The sequence below is a fragment of the Seriola dumerili genome, unplaced genomic scaffold (assembly GCF_002260705.1).
Source record: "Seriola dumerili isolate Sdu_G_001 unplaced genomic scaffold, Sdu_1.0 BDQW01001240.1, whole genome shotgun sequence".
Classification (NCBI taxonomy): domain Eukaryota; kingdom Metazoa; phylum Chordata; class Actinopteri; order Carangiformes; family Carangidae; genus Seriola; species Seriola dumerili.
This window is the reverse complement of record NW_019175495.1, coordinates 65,070-82,569: the sequence shown is the minus strand read 5'-3', so window position 1 is coordinate 82,569 and position 17,500 is coordinate 65,070. Positions and strand designations below refer to the sequence as shown.

The window sequence follows — 17,500 nt, the reverse complement described above, 5'->3', positions numbered from 1 at the left end:
CTGGACTCTTGTGCTCTGCATTTAATATAGTTTAAGTGTCGTAGATCAGCGTAGTCCATTTTGTCTTCAGCCTCTCGCTCCATTGGGTAATATTATCTTAACACAAGGTAACGGCACAATCTGTCAGTTTCTGTCATAACACAGTGTTTTTGTTGTAACCTCGGCTGGACACCGTTTGCACTGGTTTCTGAGGTTGTGTTACTTTTCTGGCGTTCACAGTTAGCTGACTCTCCATCCGCGCTTTCATCAAAAATAACACAATAACTACAATGATACGACGATGACACTCAACTCTTTGTTAGTGTATGTAAGGTTGTGATTAATAGCAAAGGAAAAGTAAACAAGCCATAATCTTTGTAGGAGCTAATTGGAAGTTTTGCTATTGCTACATAGCTAATGTTAGCATTAACAGCTGTTTACTTACAGGCTAGAAGAAACGTTGTGAGTTCAACATCAAACTTAATTCCTCCAACGGGGGAAAGCAACACCAATGTTAACCTTTGTCTCTTTCTCGCTTTTCTTCTACTTAAGTTAGCATGCTAACAAGCTAGCCCTGGCCCGTCTAGTAAATTTCCGATAGCGACTCACTTTAGCCTCTACCTAATGTACCTAATGTAAACCTAATGTAATCAGTTTCCCTTGAAACTAATTTCACTGAAGACGTTTGATAGCGAGAAACCTGGTCAAATAAGACCAACACATATGTAATATCTGTACAAGTAGAGACCAATAAAGGTAAGTGAGGAAAAAGGGCTTTTGTTTGTTTGTGATTTTGGTGAATTAACCCTGAAACTCCTCCCATACCCGTCGCAGTAACACTTTATTTTATAGGTCTTACAGATCGCAAATATGAAGAATAAAGTTTACAATAATGAATTAATAAAAGAACATTTCCTCGTGTTTATATGGAGCACAATTTCAATTAAATTCCTCCATACAATCAACTAATGGTTACCCATTAGCAGCCTCATAAAATCAACACAATTCCCCTTAAACAGTCTCAGAACTTTGTCTCTATTTTCTCTGTAATTAGTGTCAAACATGTTTCTCTCCAGGAACCCTCCAGAAAATTATTAGAAAATTACTGAGCCGTAAAACCAAATTACCCAAATCACCCAGCTTCCATTGATCCTGCGTTCCTGCGGGTGAAATTATAGATTTCACCAATTTTCAAAATTGCATTGGATTGTGAGGCAGATAATATGTTTACTGTTGCTCGGATGGAAACACGGCTACTGTCACTGGTCAGTGCTGCCAAGACTGACTCATGGAATAAACAACGTTTGCATTTTCCACAACCTCAGCGCCAGTGGGTAATGTAGTTTTTTTTTTTTAAGTGTGTGTTTTTTGTAGTCTTTTAACATGTTATGTTGTCATCCTGCCATCCCTGTAGTCTGCACGGTTCGCTGTCAGAAGTTCCTGATCTCGCGGGTCGGGGAGGACTGGATCTTCCTCATCCTGCTGGGACTCCTCATGGCCCTGGTCAGCTGGGTGGTGGACTTCTGCATCGCCATCTGCCTACAAGGTGAGGACTGGAGGGAGGGAGGGATTGGGATTGGATTTACAGTACAGGCTGAGGCATGGAGAGTGCAGTTATAGAAGGGGGGGGGGGGCAAAGAGGGGATTCAAGAGGCGATTCAAGAGGCAGAAACAGAGAGGAGGAGGAGGTGTACAGGAGGGAAATATGAGCATGTTTAGGATGCACAGAAAAACAGGAAGTGACTGGTTGACTTGGATAGAAAACAAGACTGGTACAAAAAGAAGAGGTTAGAAGGAATAGATCCTGATGAGGAGAGAGGAATAGAGGAATTATGCATTTATTTATAAGGTTTTAACACAAAATGTGTTTCTCCCAAAGTGCTTTATAGTTATTTAACTCTGAAAAGTCCTGTAGAAAAATACAAGAATCAAACATAAAAGGATTATGTTCTGCATATAATTTACAATTTTACACACATAAACAAACACAAACCATTTTATAAAATGTAAAACAACTGAGAGACTTTAGTTTAATTACAAACTACAAATGTTTATGGATGAGGAGTGAATTTAACCAAATAATCCAATCAATTATTTCATTGTTTTTTTTCCCAGATACTCTCTACTTAAAATCTGCTCCTTTGTCAGTGTCATGGATGAACACGTTTCATTGATAAATAAATCTGGAGGATGTTGATTTCAGAGATTTGCGTCAGGAACAATAAAGGCTCAGTCTCCGTTAAACTTTGATTATATTATTAAAAACTGATGAGAGAACTATACCGGTGCGCCAAAGAGGGGTAGATACATTTCATTAAGATTTTGAAGTCACTCTGTATCTAATGGAGATTCACTGCAAAGACAAAGGCGTCTATCTTCTCTTCGGACTTTGGTAAAAGCCTGGCTGTAGGTCGGTGGGTGAGTCAGGGAAGATCTCTCTTTGATTTATACTTTATTTAATCAGGAAGTCACATTGAAACCGAGATTTACAATCGAGATCTGAGTCCAGAAAAGAGAATAAATAACAAAAAGAAACTTTGAGTTATTTAAATATACATCCAGATATGTATTCATATAAACAAGCAGACATATATTTATATAAACAACCATCAGACAATAAGATGGTGGATCATACACTCACAGTGCATTCAGTAACAGTAAAAAACTGAGTATGAAAAGTTTAAAAAAGAGAGATTATGTAAAACAGTCAGTAAGACTTCCTGTAGATAGAAATAAGTGCGTAACTGAATATAATTTTCTTTTTATATCAAAATATCTCAAAGTCTGGTCGGAGCTAAAACCAACGAAAGTTCGATAACAGTTCGTTACAACAGACACATGGTGGTTGATGGTGTATTCACTGTAATTTTGCCTTTCATATTTTATCCCTTGAGATTTGTGCAAAGGGATTTAAAAGTCCTTGGGGTTCAGAGCAGAATCAGATCTTGCAGAACGTTCTTATAAACCACCTGTTGGGCTGGTGATGCTTCAGTTCTGAACCGTGTCAGGTGTTCAAATCTACCAAAGGCCGTTTTAAAAATGTTCTTGCCTTTAGGTGTCAGCAGGATGAAGAGGGTCGCAGCTCTCACAGGTTTATTTTATTCAGCTGGAGAAAAATATGAACTGTCTGACATTTTTAAAACTTTTGAAAACTCTGTTTACCGAGTTTTATCGAGACATCTGCATAACCTTGCGCACAAATGGGATATTTGTGGGTGATCTGGACCCACAGGAGCTTATGAGTAAATAAAGATCGTAGTGAGGATTGAGCCCTGCAGACAACCATTGGAAATTATTGTGGAAGATAAGAACGTGTTGTTGCCTGTGGTGACTGAAAAGTTTCCTTAAGATGAAGGCGAAGGATCGGAGAAGTCAGAGAAACAAGTGAGAGATAAAGGAAGGGATACAGGAAGCAAGAGGTGGAGGGATGGAAGACAGGAAAAGGGATTCGAGGTGGATCAAAGGATGGATGGAAGGTTTCTGACAGCGTCAGCCGTCTACGATCGAGAACGAGGATTTGAAGCTAAGTCTGTGTGTGTGTGTGTGTGTGTGTGTGTGCGCGTGTGCGTGTGCGCGTGTGCGCGTGTGCGTGTGTGTGTTGTGTGTGTGTGTGCAAGGAGAAGACAACCTAGTCTTGTCAGTTTCGGTTATGATGTACAGTTCTTTTAATTGGATACAGAGCATGACTAGTCACCTGTCCCGAAAACACACACACACAAACTCACACACACACACACACACACATACACACACACACGCTTTTCACGTCTTTAAATGTTTTATATGACAGCTCTCATGGATGTGCAGCCCTGCGTGTGCATGCGTGTGTGTCCTCACAACATCTTTACTGTAACACAAACACTCTTTCTTACTGTGTGTATTTTGTGTGTGTGTGTGTGTGTGTGTGTGTGTGTGTGTGTGTGTGTGTGTGTGTGTGTCTGTCCACAGCACAGAAGTGGATGTACGGTGGTCTGGACAGTAACGTGTTCCTGCAGTATCTGGCTTGGGTCACGTACCCCGTCGTCCTCATCACCTTCTCTGCCGGCTTCACCCAGATCCTCGCCCCACAGGCTGTTGGTAAGACACACACACACACACACACACACACACACACACACACACACACACACATAACATAAACATACAGACAAACATCCAACACTTGAGCAGTAAAGACACTTTACAAGGGCAATATAATCATTGTATTGTGTTTATTACATAAGTTGATTTACTGACTTAGAAAATCAGCAGTGAATAAATGAACACCTGATGCATCCATGATGATTCTGACCCACAATGCCACAGTCATGGTCTCTGCAAAATAAAGCAAAGTCTTACATGAAGGGAACTTTAAACTCTTTTTTTTTAGACAACTTATTTATTGCATTTTTAATCCCTTGAATTATCATGAATTTACCATGGAACCATGTGAAACACCTCTGATTGGCCGAAGTCTCCCCTCACAAGCTAGATTTTCTAAAGCCTAGAGGAGGCGCAGACGTCTGGTTTGCTCTCAGACCAGTTCACCACAAATTGGCCTTTTCAGGAGCTTTGAAGTGCAGGAGGTTGTTGGATGAAGTGTGTGTGTTCGTTTTCCCTCCTGCAGGTTCAGGTATCCCAGAGATGAAGACCATCCTGAGGGGAGTGGTGCTGAAGGAATACCTCACCTTCAAAACGTTTGTGGCCAAAGTCATCGGCCTCACCTGCGCTCTGGGCAGCGGCATGCCACTGGGCAAGGAGGTAACACACACACACACACACACACACACACACACAAATCAGCATCGCCCACTCTATACACCCTTTTATGCAGTGTGCATATAGTCTTGAATGGAACTGCTCTACTGAATGGGAAGCTGCACTATGTAACAAACAACACGCCCACACACTGCACAAGCCGACAGCCTCGTCAATCAGTGAGTCAGTCAATACCATGTGAGAGTCAAAATACAGGCTGCTCAAATGAGCGTTGAGCCAAAACCTTGAGGCAAAATTACTTGTATGTGCTTTTGTGCGTGAGCAAATAAACATAAGCTTACCTTTACAGATACATCTCATTGTCACTGACACTTAGGTCAGCAGTGCCGGGAAAGTAAGTTGTTTGGTAACAGAGTTTTCAGTTCACAGCGTCTTTTGTTTGTGAGGAAATGTAGGAAAGAAACTGGCACCAAGCTGCCATCAGCTTACACAACATCAAAAAATAAAACCTTCAGTATCAGAGGAGAATAATGGACGTCTGCAGCTTCAATTCAAGTCATTTCCGTTCATCAAAAACCCATTTTAGGTCAGAGTGAAGTGCAGCAGCATCTGGAGCGCAGGTGTCTGCTCTGAGTCAGGTTTTTCCAGCAGCTCTGTCGTGTCAGAAATCAGTGCACAACTAAAATGCAACAATACGTCAAACTTCACCTCCTTCACAGATCATTCACATTCCCCTTCCCTACGTCCTCACTGCATGAATTACAAATGATCCAAGTATTTAGCGCTGGTACATTTGAGTTCAATACGAATCCACTTTGCACTGCTGCCTGCTGCCTCCAGGAAATAGCCGCACGCCCACATTCTAAGTCTGACACCTACTCGCCTTTTAACCGAGATAACTGTCAAACTAAGTCATGTGAATTAAGCATCGCAGCCATAAATAGTGTTAAAAACTCACTTGAGTACTGTGTTAAAGTTTAGCTTTAAGTAGTGCAGGTAGTGAGTGACGGTTCGCTTCTACACACTCGTATAAACCCAAACAAACTCGCCTGATCTCCACAGTTTGTGTACACGATGAAAACTGGAAAACTTAAACTTAAAAAATACATTTAAAATACTCTACACATGTGGACTTTGTAGTAGTGTAATGTTTTTTTTGTTTTATTTAACCTGCCTATAGGGACCACGGATGTAAATTAGCATTTCTGGTGCAATCCGCCATGTGCATTTTAATTTTGTGTATTTTCTACTGCTGTTCAGTAACATCTCTATCAAATAAACAAATGAATCAAATAGATGAATTCAGAGCTCCACATCCAGCATATACTCAGGAAGAATAACACTCGAACGTCCTGGTGGTAAATAACACACAATGTGCCGACGTGTTCGGGTTCAGGTCGAGAAGAGAACAACAAAAACAGGAGAGAAGGAAGGTGCAGCGTTGACTCGGGACATTTTCTAAACCCAAAGGGAGGTAGAGGAATGTTTTTCTGGAGATTGTGGAATCCCCAAATTCACCACGCAGATGTTGTTTATGTCTTGTACACACACACACACACACACACACACACACACACACACACACACACACACACACACACACACACCAGTTTGTGTATAATGTTGTGTACAGTCTTTTAGCAAAAAACTGTTTTCAGGTAAGTATGGCATCCCCCAAAAGACTGCCAAGCCTGAAGACATATTAACACACACACATACACACACACACGCACGCACACATACACAAACGCACACACACACCTACGGACACACTCAAGCCTCAGGCCCTCTCGGTTGTGTTGTGCATCCAACAGCCTGGATTCACTTCCTTCGACTTGCGCATCACTCCTCCGACTCCCTCTCACTTTTAATCCTTTTAGTTCCACTTTGAACTTCATCCCCTTGAATTTTAATGTTCAGACTTTGTTGTTGTTGATGTGTTTTTATGCGCTGTCTTCTGTGACGCACAACAAACACGGAGGCAGAGTGCTTCTTAACTCGTAATGTTCGCACCTGTAGTATTTCATGTCTTTTTCTTTTCTTCTTCTTCCTCCTGTCAGGGTCCGTTCGTGCACATCGCCAGTTTGTGTGCAGCTCTCCTCAGCAAGTTCATGTCTCTGTTCGGAGGAATTTATGAGGTAAATACTGTTTTTTTTTTCTTTTCTTTTCTTCCTTTCAAGTTTTCTCTCAGTCGTTCTTCATTTTACACACAACTGCTGCCTCGATGTCACTGCCTTTTACTGGCAAAACTTTTTAAATTAAAACATCTATTATTCATTTATTCTCGTTATGATTATTTTTCATATACACCGAACACGCCATCCACCACATCCGTTTTTTTTAAGAAAGCGTTTCAACCCTCAAGCTTCCTGCTCCGTCTCCTTCACCTCCTTCAAAATCCTGTTTTCTGAGCCGCCTTCTGTTATTGCTGTGCCTTCGAAGTAATGAGCTTAACAAGCAGCAGCGAGCGCGTGCCAAACTTTTTCACCCCGGGTTTTGCCTGTCAGGTTGTCTACAGGCCCCCCCCCCCTCTTGTAATATTTTTATTATCAACAGTTGATATTCTCCTAAAAAGATGCTCGAATTGAACATCAATACAAGATTATCAATCATAAAGTACCAGATATCTGCATTAACAATACAGAGGTTCCTTTGCTTTTGGTAACACTTCAGATTGTTGCCCTGGTAACATAGAGCAACACTTTACAGTATGTTTGTTTTTTCTCTTTTTTAGTTGCTTCAATATGACTTACTTATGCCCCAATCTTTAAAACCAATCTAGGGTTAATTGCAAACAGCTGTTTTAGTGACAATATGAAGCCGGAAAAAAAATGAAAGATTCGGGCAAAAGAGAGGGATTGTGGGCGGAGATGAAGCGGGATTAAAAAAAACAGATGAACGTATGAAGGAAGGTTGTGGCAAAATGGCCCGTTCAACAGACTGACACTTGCTCACAGCGCCTCCTCCCACAAGTCACACTGACGCCTTTTCATCTCCCTCTCCCCGCTGCGCTCGCGTGCGTTGCAGCCCGCAGCGCGTGAGGATTAGTTTTGTACGGATGGATGTGGCTTGTGCTTTCTAATATCAGAGCGTCTTCGGTTAGAGGAGCGAGAGTGACACCTGTCCCAAGATTCAAAATCGCTTCGAAAGTATGAAGGGAGGTTTCACATACGGAAGAAGTTGATGCTTTTTTCTTTTCTTTTCTTTTTTTTTATTATTTGTGATTTTGATCTTCAGAAACTGAGCAGCCGGTGATGTCTTCAGGCAGTGCTCACACACACACGGGGGGGGGGGGTTAAATAAAACAAAAGTTAAGACAGGCACGAAATGCAAATTTTTCTTATTTTTCCCCAGGAATCAATTTCTTTCATCCCATGTAAAGTCAACAGCCTGTAATACCCCCAATTTATAAATGTTTTATCAGTCTGCTATTTGTCAACAAATTACATCTTTTTCATCTTCAAAACTAACTTTTCTCAGAGAGACGCAGTGAAGGAGATGAGAGTTTCAGTTGGGGGTGAAGAGGGGGGGGTGGAAAAGATGCAGATTGAAGGCAAAGTCATTTTCTTCTTCAACATCTCCTCGTTCCTTCTCCTCCTTTTTTTTTTTCCCCCTTTTTCTTCCTCTCCATCTTTTCCATCCTCTGGGAGAGAGGAGTCCGGGAGCTGGAAGGAAAGCAGAGAGACTCTCATCCTTCTCTTTTCTGAAGATGTGAGCACCTCTCTTGGGGTGATGACATGGAGGGAAGAAGACGGGGCGGTTTGAAGAGAGTACAGAGGGGCAGTGTGACTGAACGAAGGGTTGGAGTCAAAGCCGCAGTATGGCCTCGAGCTGAAGGAGGAGGACGTGTTATGTATGAGCTGCAGTGGGAAACCAGAACCTTTTATGTAAAGGTGATTTAGTGGATCAGCTGAAGTGGCCAGAAACAGAAACCGTCTCAAACATGTTGTTAATGTTATAAAGTGCGGACATGTGATGATTGTAGTGTAGACTTCAAAATCTCAAAAATAAACCCCATAACAATGCGGAAAAATAACGGTGAGAGAGTGAAATCTTCCTCGACTTCGTCAGTAGTAAACAGAGTTTACATGTTGACTTCCTGTTGAAAACAGTGAATATCCATGTTTGCATTTCACTCATACCAGTATAATTTAAATTTTTTAAAGACAAACCTCTGTCAACACTTTCTTTCTCTTCATCTCCTCCATTATTCTCTTGCAATAATCGTCATCACTGTCTCCTAGTAACCCTCTGTTAACCTTTCCTGCGCCCCCCCCCCCCAGAGTGTAGTGCTGAGTATTGATGCTGAGAGTGTGTGTGTGTGTGTGTGTGTGTGTGTGTGTGTGTGTGTGTGTGTGTGTGTGTGGAGCGTCCCTCTGCAGCAGTAGCTCGTCCTCTCCACAGTTTGAAGTACAGTATGCTAATGTCGCCTGTGGGCTGTAAGAACCAGCTTTTTGTTTCAGCGTGCTTTCAGAGAGTGTGCTGTACTACTAAAAAAAGACGAGGGGGGACGAGTGCTACACACACACACACACACACACACACACTGTGAATGCCATAATTTGAAGAGGGCTCTTACTGGATCAGATGTAATTGAAAAGGATGTTCTTTTTTTTATCAGAACTATGAATGTGAAGTAAATTCTGCTGCTAAAACTCTGCTTTGTTAATGAAGTAGAACCGACTGATTGAAAATGAGGTTGATCTTTGTTAAATCGTCCTCACTTGGTGGCGTTCATCCGTCCTTATTAGCTTAATGTTGTTTCTTACTCCCATGCTACCTGAAGGAGCCTGGTCTTGTAGGGATTAAGGTAATTCAATCGCATGATTCCCTGCATGCTCTGCAGTCTGTGTCCTTTTCTTTCCCACTCCTGAGGTCAAGCTGATCCACTCTGCAAAATGTTACATATTTATTGTGTTGTCCAGTCTCAGAAACATGTTTTTCAACCTTTAAAATAAAATATTCCCCTATTCTTTTCCCTTAAAATCATCTGTCAGACACTATCATATGTATATATATATATTTATATATCACCTTGTTCTAAACCCAACAATATTTGGATCCTATGTTTTTATGACTCCCAGATTTTTATATTCTTGTGCATCATTTTCTGAACATTTCCCTAAAAAACAGCCCGACTTAACGTGTCTCTGGAAACTCTGGGATCTCCTCCAGAATCTTAAAACTGCCAAAAGTGTGAACAGATGTGTTCCTATGTGGCACATACAATATGAATGATATAAGAAAAACATTTACCAGGTTTCTGGTTCAGAATTTTCTCTCCTGCGCAAATGATTTCATGAGAGGTCCAGACCTGTTACAAAGCAAGAAAAAAAATTAAAACGGACACTACCGTGACTCGGTATCGGAAAATTGGCGAGACAGTCCAACCAGGCTGGAGCTAGCTGGTTAGCATGTTAACTTCAGTAGGGGAAAAGAAGTGATAGAAATAGAAGCAAAACAAGAGGGTTGCTTTCCACCACTGGAGACAGCTGTTGATGAGTAAAGGAATGAAGTTTGATGCTGAACTCGCAACTTTTCTTCTTGACTGATAAGCTATGCTAATGTTGGCTATGTAGCATTAGCAAAACTTACAAATAGTTTCTTTAAATTATACTGTACATTAGCCACTTAACTTGATACATACTTGAGAGTTGGTGCGTGTTGTGATATTTGCAATATCATTAGCATAACAAACTAGAACAGACTAGAAACGTTAGTTAGCCAGCGTTAGTGCTGCTTATCGGTTGGCCAATGTTGGAAGTGTAGCAAGAGCAGAACTTACAAAGAGCTAATTTAAATTGAATATGTTTATATACATTGGTCATTTTAGCTTGATACGTACTTGTGAGTAGGTCCATGTTTTGATATTTGCAATATCATTAGCATAACAAACTAGAAAACACTAAAAACGTTAGTTAGCAAGCGTTAGCGTTGCTTAACAGCTAATGTTGGCTATGTAGCAATAGCAAAACTTACATATAGCTCCTTTAAGAGAGTCCAATTTGAGACAGTTGTACATAAAAAGTTAAGAAAGGTTTAGGATAATAATATAAAAATATTATTGCATGAAGCTCAGTGTTTGAGTCCTTAATAGTTTTATGATTCTAACAACAAGGGTGAGTGTCAGAATAAACTCTAAGAAACATATTTCATGGAAAACATTGATTTGAACTTTGAAGAAGCAGAAATATTCCAACCAAGTGAGAGTTTTAAAATATTTATTAAAGATGAAGATGTTTTGCAGTGTAAGCTGTATTTGCAAAATGTTTCTTGACCACTTCCTTTCATTATTCTGTGTGGCCATCTGAGTGCGTGTGTGTGTGTGTGTGTGTGTGTTTGTGTGTGTGTGTGTGTGTGTGTGTGTGTGTGTGTGTGTGTTTGTGTGTGTGTGTGTGTGTGTGTGTGTGTGCGTGTGTGTTTGTGTGTGTGTGTGTGTGTGTGTGTGTGTGTGTAAGCTGCAGTACAGCATGCTACTCAGAGTTTCACACTGTAAGTCCAGGATAAGCCACTGAGTGTAAAGTTAAAAGGGAAACACACACACACACACCCACACACACGTACACACACATACACACTAACCTCGCTTTATCACTGCCATGCTGCTTGAAGGAAGCCAGTCTCATAGGAATGAAGGTAAGTCCTGTAAGATCCGTCCTGTCAGAAAAAAAAAAACCCACCTTCATTTCCCATGATGCACTGTGACCCTCTGCCCTCCAGTCATGCAGCGCAGTCTTTTCATTTGTCTTACTGTGTGTTACGCTGCAACTCGTCATCTGACAAGCTGTATGAACTGTTACCAACGTTATTTTAATGCAGCAAGCTTTTTTCTTTTTTTGGTTTTTACTCGTCAGCTTCTGCTTCTGATCCCACTTGTTTATTTGTTTTCTGGGTTTGACACTTAAATGGTTTGATGTGTAAACCCGTATGTATGTGTGTGTGTGTGTGTGTGTGTGTGTGTGTGTGTGTGTGTTTCAGAATGAGTCGAGGAACATTGAGATGCTGGCAGCAGCCTGTGCTGTGGGAGTGGGCTGCTGTTTTGCTGCCCCCATAGGAGGTGAGACTCCAGAATATAAATAAGAATAAAACATATTGTAATAAAAACTTATCGTGTTAAACTTATTTGGGATCCTGTATATCTGTTCGTGTGCGTGTGTTTCCAGGAGTGCTGTTCAGTATTGAAGTAACGTCCACATTCTTCGCGGTGAGGAACTACTGGAGAGGTTTCTTCGCTGCTACCTTCAGTGCCTTCATCTTCAGAGTGCTGGCTGTTTGGAACAGAGACGAAGGTAACAGCGACATGTGGACGGTTTACAGCGCTGTGCTGCGTCTTTGTCTGTGTCTGGTTTATGCTACTTTCTTGATTTGCAACATAAAAAATTCAAATTAACAAAGATTCTTCAAACCTTCATAGATGAAAGTTTAACGACCAAGTTGTTATTGAGTGAAGTGAATAAAAATGCCTCGGAACATTTGTTGCTATAGGTTCTAAATTACTTTTAAAGTACGCTCAAAAGTGTGGAAATTGTGTTCAATAGTTCAATATAAAGATGATTTTTCTGACTATTTGCGAACAAAACAAACTGTTTAAGCTGTAAAACAAGAAATAACAGCAAGGTCAAACTTATCAGAGGCCAACAGGATTAATTATTATTGATTATAGATCTATATGAAGAAATGAAAGGACCAGTGTGAAGGATTTAGGAGGATCTATTGCCAGAAATTAAATCTAATCTTCATAATTATGTTTCCATTAGTGTATAATCACTGTATCAGTGTATAATCATCATCACTATAAAGATGGAGATGTAAAGTAACTTAGTGATGCGTTTAACGAATCTTAATGGTGAAAATAAAAGATGATGAAGGTGAAATTGGTTTTCCAGATGTGCTCCGTTTATAGCCGCACATCTGTCTCCTAAAGCTCACAGAGAAAAATCGAACGGCTGCTTCAGGACTTCCTGTGCTCTTTCACAACATCTTCTCCATCCCCCTGTTCACGAACACTGTGGTCCGTCTGTGTAAGGTTAGGAGGTCTGGTCAGAAACCTCCACAATGAGCTGAACTTTTTTGAACTTTCCTTCCATTAAGGACAGAACCTGAACTTCTGCAACACGGGTACGGCGCCCTGCATCTGTCTGCATCTGTCTGCATCTGTCTGCATCTGTCTGCATCTGTCTGCATCTCTTGCATGATACTGATGATTGTTTTGACAGTAGTTTCCTCCTCCTTTCCTCCAGAAACCATCACAGCTCTGTTCAAAACCCGATTCCGACTCGACTTTCCCTTTGACCTCCAGGAGCTTCCTGCCTTCGCTGTCATTGGGTAAGTTTTGACTTGTGATTGGTCAATTTATGATTTCATAACCAGAAAAATCAGTGGTTGGTTTGACACAAAAGTCTGCAGAAACAAATAGATTCAAACATTGTGACTCATTGTTTACATCCGTCCGGTTGTTCTGACAGGTTTCCCCACTTACTGTCACTGCAGCACAAATTCACGTTACCGAGGCGCTGCTCTCGCTGTAGCTTTGCGAAGGTGTTACTTCAGGGTACCCAGCGTGAGTCACCTTACATGGATAATTCAGTCTGCAACAGTTGCTGGCGCACTGAGGGATGTCTTATTTTATCCTGCCGTCGCCCGAGGGCTCCTCCTCGGCTGTGAATGAGACCACATGCTCCCTAGAAGGAAGCTGGTGGAGAGGCGGGAGGGGTGCTCTCCCTCCCTGCCTCACCCTCTCTCCCTGATGAAAGTACATGCCTGAGTGTAACTGTGCGTAGGCTCCACAAGAGAAGAAAATCCCTCTCGTCTTCATCTTCTTTCTTCTCTTTTGTTCTTCCATCTTTTGGCTGTTTTCCTTTCGTCCGGAGGTGTTAACACCCACTGCTGCATCACCGACTTGCACATACAGTACATTTAACGCTGCCTCCAGAGCAGGCGGCGGAGCGCTTAGCCTCGGATTTACTGTGCTACTGTGTACGTGTGCATAGGCATGTTTGTGTGTGTCTGTGTGTGTGTGTGTGTGTGTGTGTCTGTGTGTGTGTCTGTGTGTGTGTGTGTAGTTCCCATCTTCCCCTGCCAATAGCTGTCAAGCGGGGAAAGTCGGTCAGTGTCTCAGTCAACTAGGCCAGAAAGAGTTAGTTCTGTGTTACATGCTGCCAAGAGCACGTCTTTGAAGAGTCACACACTGCTCTCCTCCGTGTTTACACCTGCAGGCGTTAGAGATGAGAATCACTGGGACGAGAGGAGGCTGAGGTACGACCTGATTCCTGCACACAAAAACACAGAAACACACGTGCAAATACATGCGGCACAGTGAAAATCTTCATCACATCACACCTTCAGGCAGATTTTTATATGGTTGTTGCAACAGATGTATTTCAAGGTTTTAAAAAAGACTGGACTGAAAGATTCTCTGATTTAGATTCGCTGTTACTCAAATGAATCAGACTCTGTGCGCGGTGGATGGGTGGAATAGTGTGAAACCGTCAGCAGGAACATGTTCGTGTTTGTGGCGTGTTAGAGCAGCAGGTAGAAACACGACGGGGAACCGCTCTGTAAGATGCTGCTCCATGAGTGGTCAAAAACATTCAAGGATAAGGCTGGTGATGAACCAACAATGCGTCAGTCTTCTTCTCAAGGAAAACCCTGGGGAGAGGGGCGAACCGACCTCGGGTAAACGTCAGAAAATAATTGATAATTTCCTAAAACAACTGGACGTTGTTATTTTAATTTAAACTTAAGTTTGTGCTCTGGTGAGTATTTGCGGCAGCAGGATTGTGTGTGTGGGATCCACTCAGAACAAACTGATGATGATGATGATGTTATTAATAGTTTCTGGACAACAGCGGGGAGGAATAAGAATATCAGGCTGTTGGAAACGCACCGTACTCGTTAGTCATTCTTGGTTTGGGTCTGTTTTTATCGGATTTGTTGACAAGAAAAATTGAATTTGCCTACGTTTAGTTCTCGATAGTGAGGGTTGTCTGTTGACAGCACAGAAAGAGTCTGCCTGGACATTATTGATATGCACATAAACATCACACAGCTTCTTCTCAGAGTCATGACTCACTATCATCATACACACATCGTTACAATCAGTCTTTACGACGGTGTCAGGATCTCCCGTCGTCATCAAGGACGTGAGGTTCAGATAAAATGTTGTATTATTTTGTTTGCAGTTAAACACTTAGATATAAAGTATGTTTGAGGAGTGTAAGTGGCAGTAGATGATTAAATGCAGAAAATAAAACGGATTAGACCATTTCTAACCACTATCTACTGTATATACCTGTAAGCCACGCCCACTCAGTACAGAGAGGAACGCAGATATTTTTGCACAGCACAGATTTATTTTTTATTTCTTTCATTTATTAATTCACCTGATTTATTTTCCCGTGCTGAAGCGAATAAGTAATGGATCATAAAAAGTCAATCAGTTGCAGCTCTCCTGCTGGTCGTACCTCACCCACCTGTTCCTCAGCACCTCTGGGCTAGCTACCTCCACCTGGCCGTACCTGTAACCCTGCGTGACCTCAAACAGTCAAACACCCTGACCCCAAATCCTGATCTCAAACCCCCCCCTCAGAGGAAAAAAGGACATTTGATCCCGAACACAAAAAGAGACACGTGCAGTGTTTTCCTCAGCCGCGCCACGAGGGCAAAGACTCCCTCATCATCCCGTTCATCATTTATTCAGAGGTATTTGATGGAATTAATAATGCAGCGAGATAAATTTATAAGCATTAGCTTGTCTGCGTAGCTGTCTGAGTCTATTCTTTCTCTCGCTCTGTCCTCTTTCTTTTCTTCCCGCTGCCATGAAGAGGACTCCCACTGAGCTTTTAAATGCATGCTTATGTAAACCTCCTTTTCTGCTTTATCTCCCACTCCCCCACACATCCCCATCTGACTGTATGCTCTCTCTCTCTATCTCCCTCTCTCTCTCTCTCTCTCTCTTTTTCCTTCCAATGTTTGTCAATGTTTTTCCCTCCTCTGTATCGACAGCATATTCCTCCTACGTGTTTTTTTTTCCATCTCTCCTCTCTCCTCCTTCCTCGTCCTCACTTTCTCTCCGTCCTGTGTGAGTCTCTGGATGTTTATTTCCCCCTGGCGTTGACGTACGTCTCGTGCAGTACGTGGATTATATCCTGCTGTACGTTACGGTTCAACCGCATTACATCTGCACCTTCCACTGACGTCCGCCTCCAGCCTGTCGGAGACTCATTACATTTGCATTGTTTTTTTTGTTTGTTTTTTACTGTGGCCGTGTGCAGAGGGGAGGAACCTGTGGAGGTGGATTGAGAGGGAAAATGTTTTTAATTGATGCTTTGATTTGTTTATACTTAAACTAATTTATTCCATCCAGGTTCAGTTTGACCGCACATTCGTCTTTTTATGCCAAAGCCCAACTCCTTCTAATGTGTGTGTGTGTGTGTGTGTGTGTCTGTCTCTCTCTGCAGTATTGCCAGTGGTTTTGGTGGAGCTTTGTTTGTTTACCTGAACCGACTCATTGTGCAGTTCATCAGGAAACAGAAGGCCATCAACAAATTCCTCATGAAGAAGTACGTGGAGCTTTTAAATGCAGTGTTGACATGAATATTCCAGTTAAATATTCTTCTGTTTACTGACAAAACTCGTGTCTTTTTAAATTAAATCCAGGCATTTCACTTGCGAAGCAGTAATTTTACATCTAACACACTGATGTGATGTGTTTACTCCGCCACTCAGATTTGCAATTATTTTGATTATCAATTAATTGTTTGTTGTCATTTTTTTTAAGGATTTTCTGCTTTCAGTGTGGCGGTTCTGTATTTGAACACCGCAGCTGTCTTCGCTGATGCTCGTTTGTAGTATTTATTTATTTTTCTTGCAACTAATCAACTGCAGAGAAGACAATCTGCTTCCTGTTTACACCGGCTCGTACATGTCCAGTGCACGTACCTGCACCTGCACCTGCACCTGCCTGTGGCTAAAAATGAAAACGTCGTAGCGTGGACGTAGCCTTCGCGCCTGACATTTTCTGTGTCGACAAACATCAAGAAAAGAGTGACTCTAAAACTTTATCAGGATTTTCGTCTCAGTTCATTCATGGAGTCAACTCAGAATTACAGCAAATGTTTGAGGTGACTTTGTTGGATCCGTGCTGCCTCCAGCAGAACCGTCTTTGTTTGCTTCTGATTCTATAACACGTCACAACATCAGGAAAAGTGACCGACCGAGGTGTTTACAAGATGTTTTTCCATTTAAGAGTGTATTTTAACGTGTTGGTATAAAGGAGATCACGTGTACCTGCTGTGCTCTGCCACAACGATAGCTGTTATCCAGTATAAAGGAAGTTGCCTCATATAAATAAAGTCACACCATGATGATCAGCTGTAAGTTCACATGGTTTGTTGCATGTTATATAATAAGACGCACTCACACACAAACACACAGAGTGAAAAAATGCCACTGTTTGTCCATCAGTGTGAAACCTTGTTGCCGTGACATTAATAATGAAAGCGGTAACGACCGCTGTGTTAATTCCCTCATTCACACACTCTGGACACTTCAGCTGATTTCACGTATTGATGTCGACTGAATCAGCAGCATTAATTTCTCCCTCTCTCTCTCTCCCTCTCTCTCTCTCTCTCTCTCCCTCTCGCTCTCTCTCTGTCTCCCTCTCTCCCTCTCTCTCTCTCTCTGTCTCCCTCTCTCTCCCTCTCTCTCCCTCTCTCTCTCTCCCTCTCTCTCTCTCTGTCTCCCTCTCTCTCCCTCTCTCTCTCTCCCTCTCTCTCCCTCTCTCTCTCTCTGTCTCCCTCTCTCTCCCTCTCTCTCTCTCCCT

General features: G+C 41.9%; 1 protein-coding gene across 1 annotated transcript in view; it reads left to right on the top strand.

The window, feature by feature from the left end:
• LOC111238215 (chloride channel protein 2-like) overlaps positions 1–17,500 on the top strand; it is a 143,404-nt gene that overhangs the window by 71,929 nt on the left and 53,975 nt on the right. The window contains exons 3-10 of the mRNA XM_022767625.1: positions 1,394–1,525; positions 3,928–4,056; positions 4,586–4,719; positions 6,738–6,815; positions 11,656–11,734; positions 11,841–11,966; positions 12,918–13,002; positions 16,137–16,238. Coding sequence (XP_022623346.1) covers positions 1,394–1,525; positions 3,928–4,056; positions 4,586–4,719; positions 6,738–6,815; positions 11,656–11,734; positions 11,841–11,966; positions 12,918–13,002; positions 16,137–16,238 — 865 coding nt within the window. The remainder of the gene's footprint in view (positions 1–1,393; positions 1,526–3,927; positions 4,057–4,585; positions 4,720–6,737; positions 6,816–11,655; positions 11,735–11,840; positions 11,967–12,917; positions 13,003–16,136; positions 16,239–17,500) is intronic.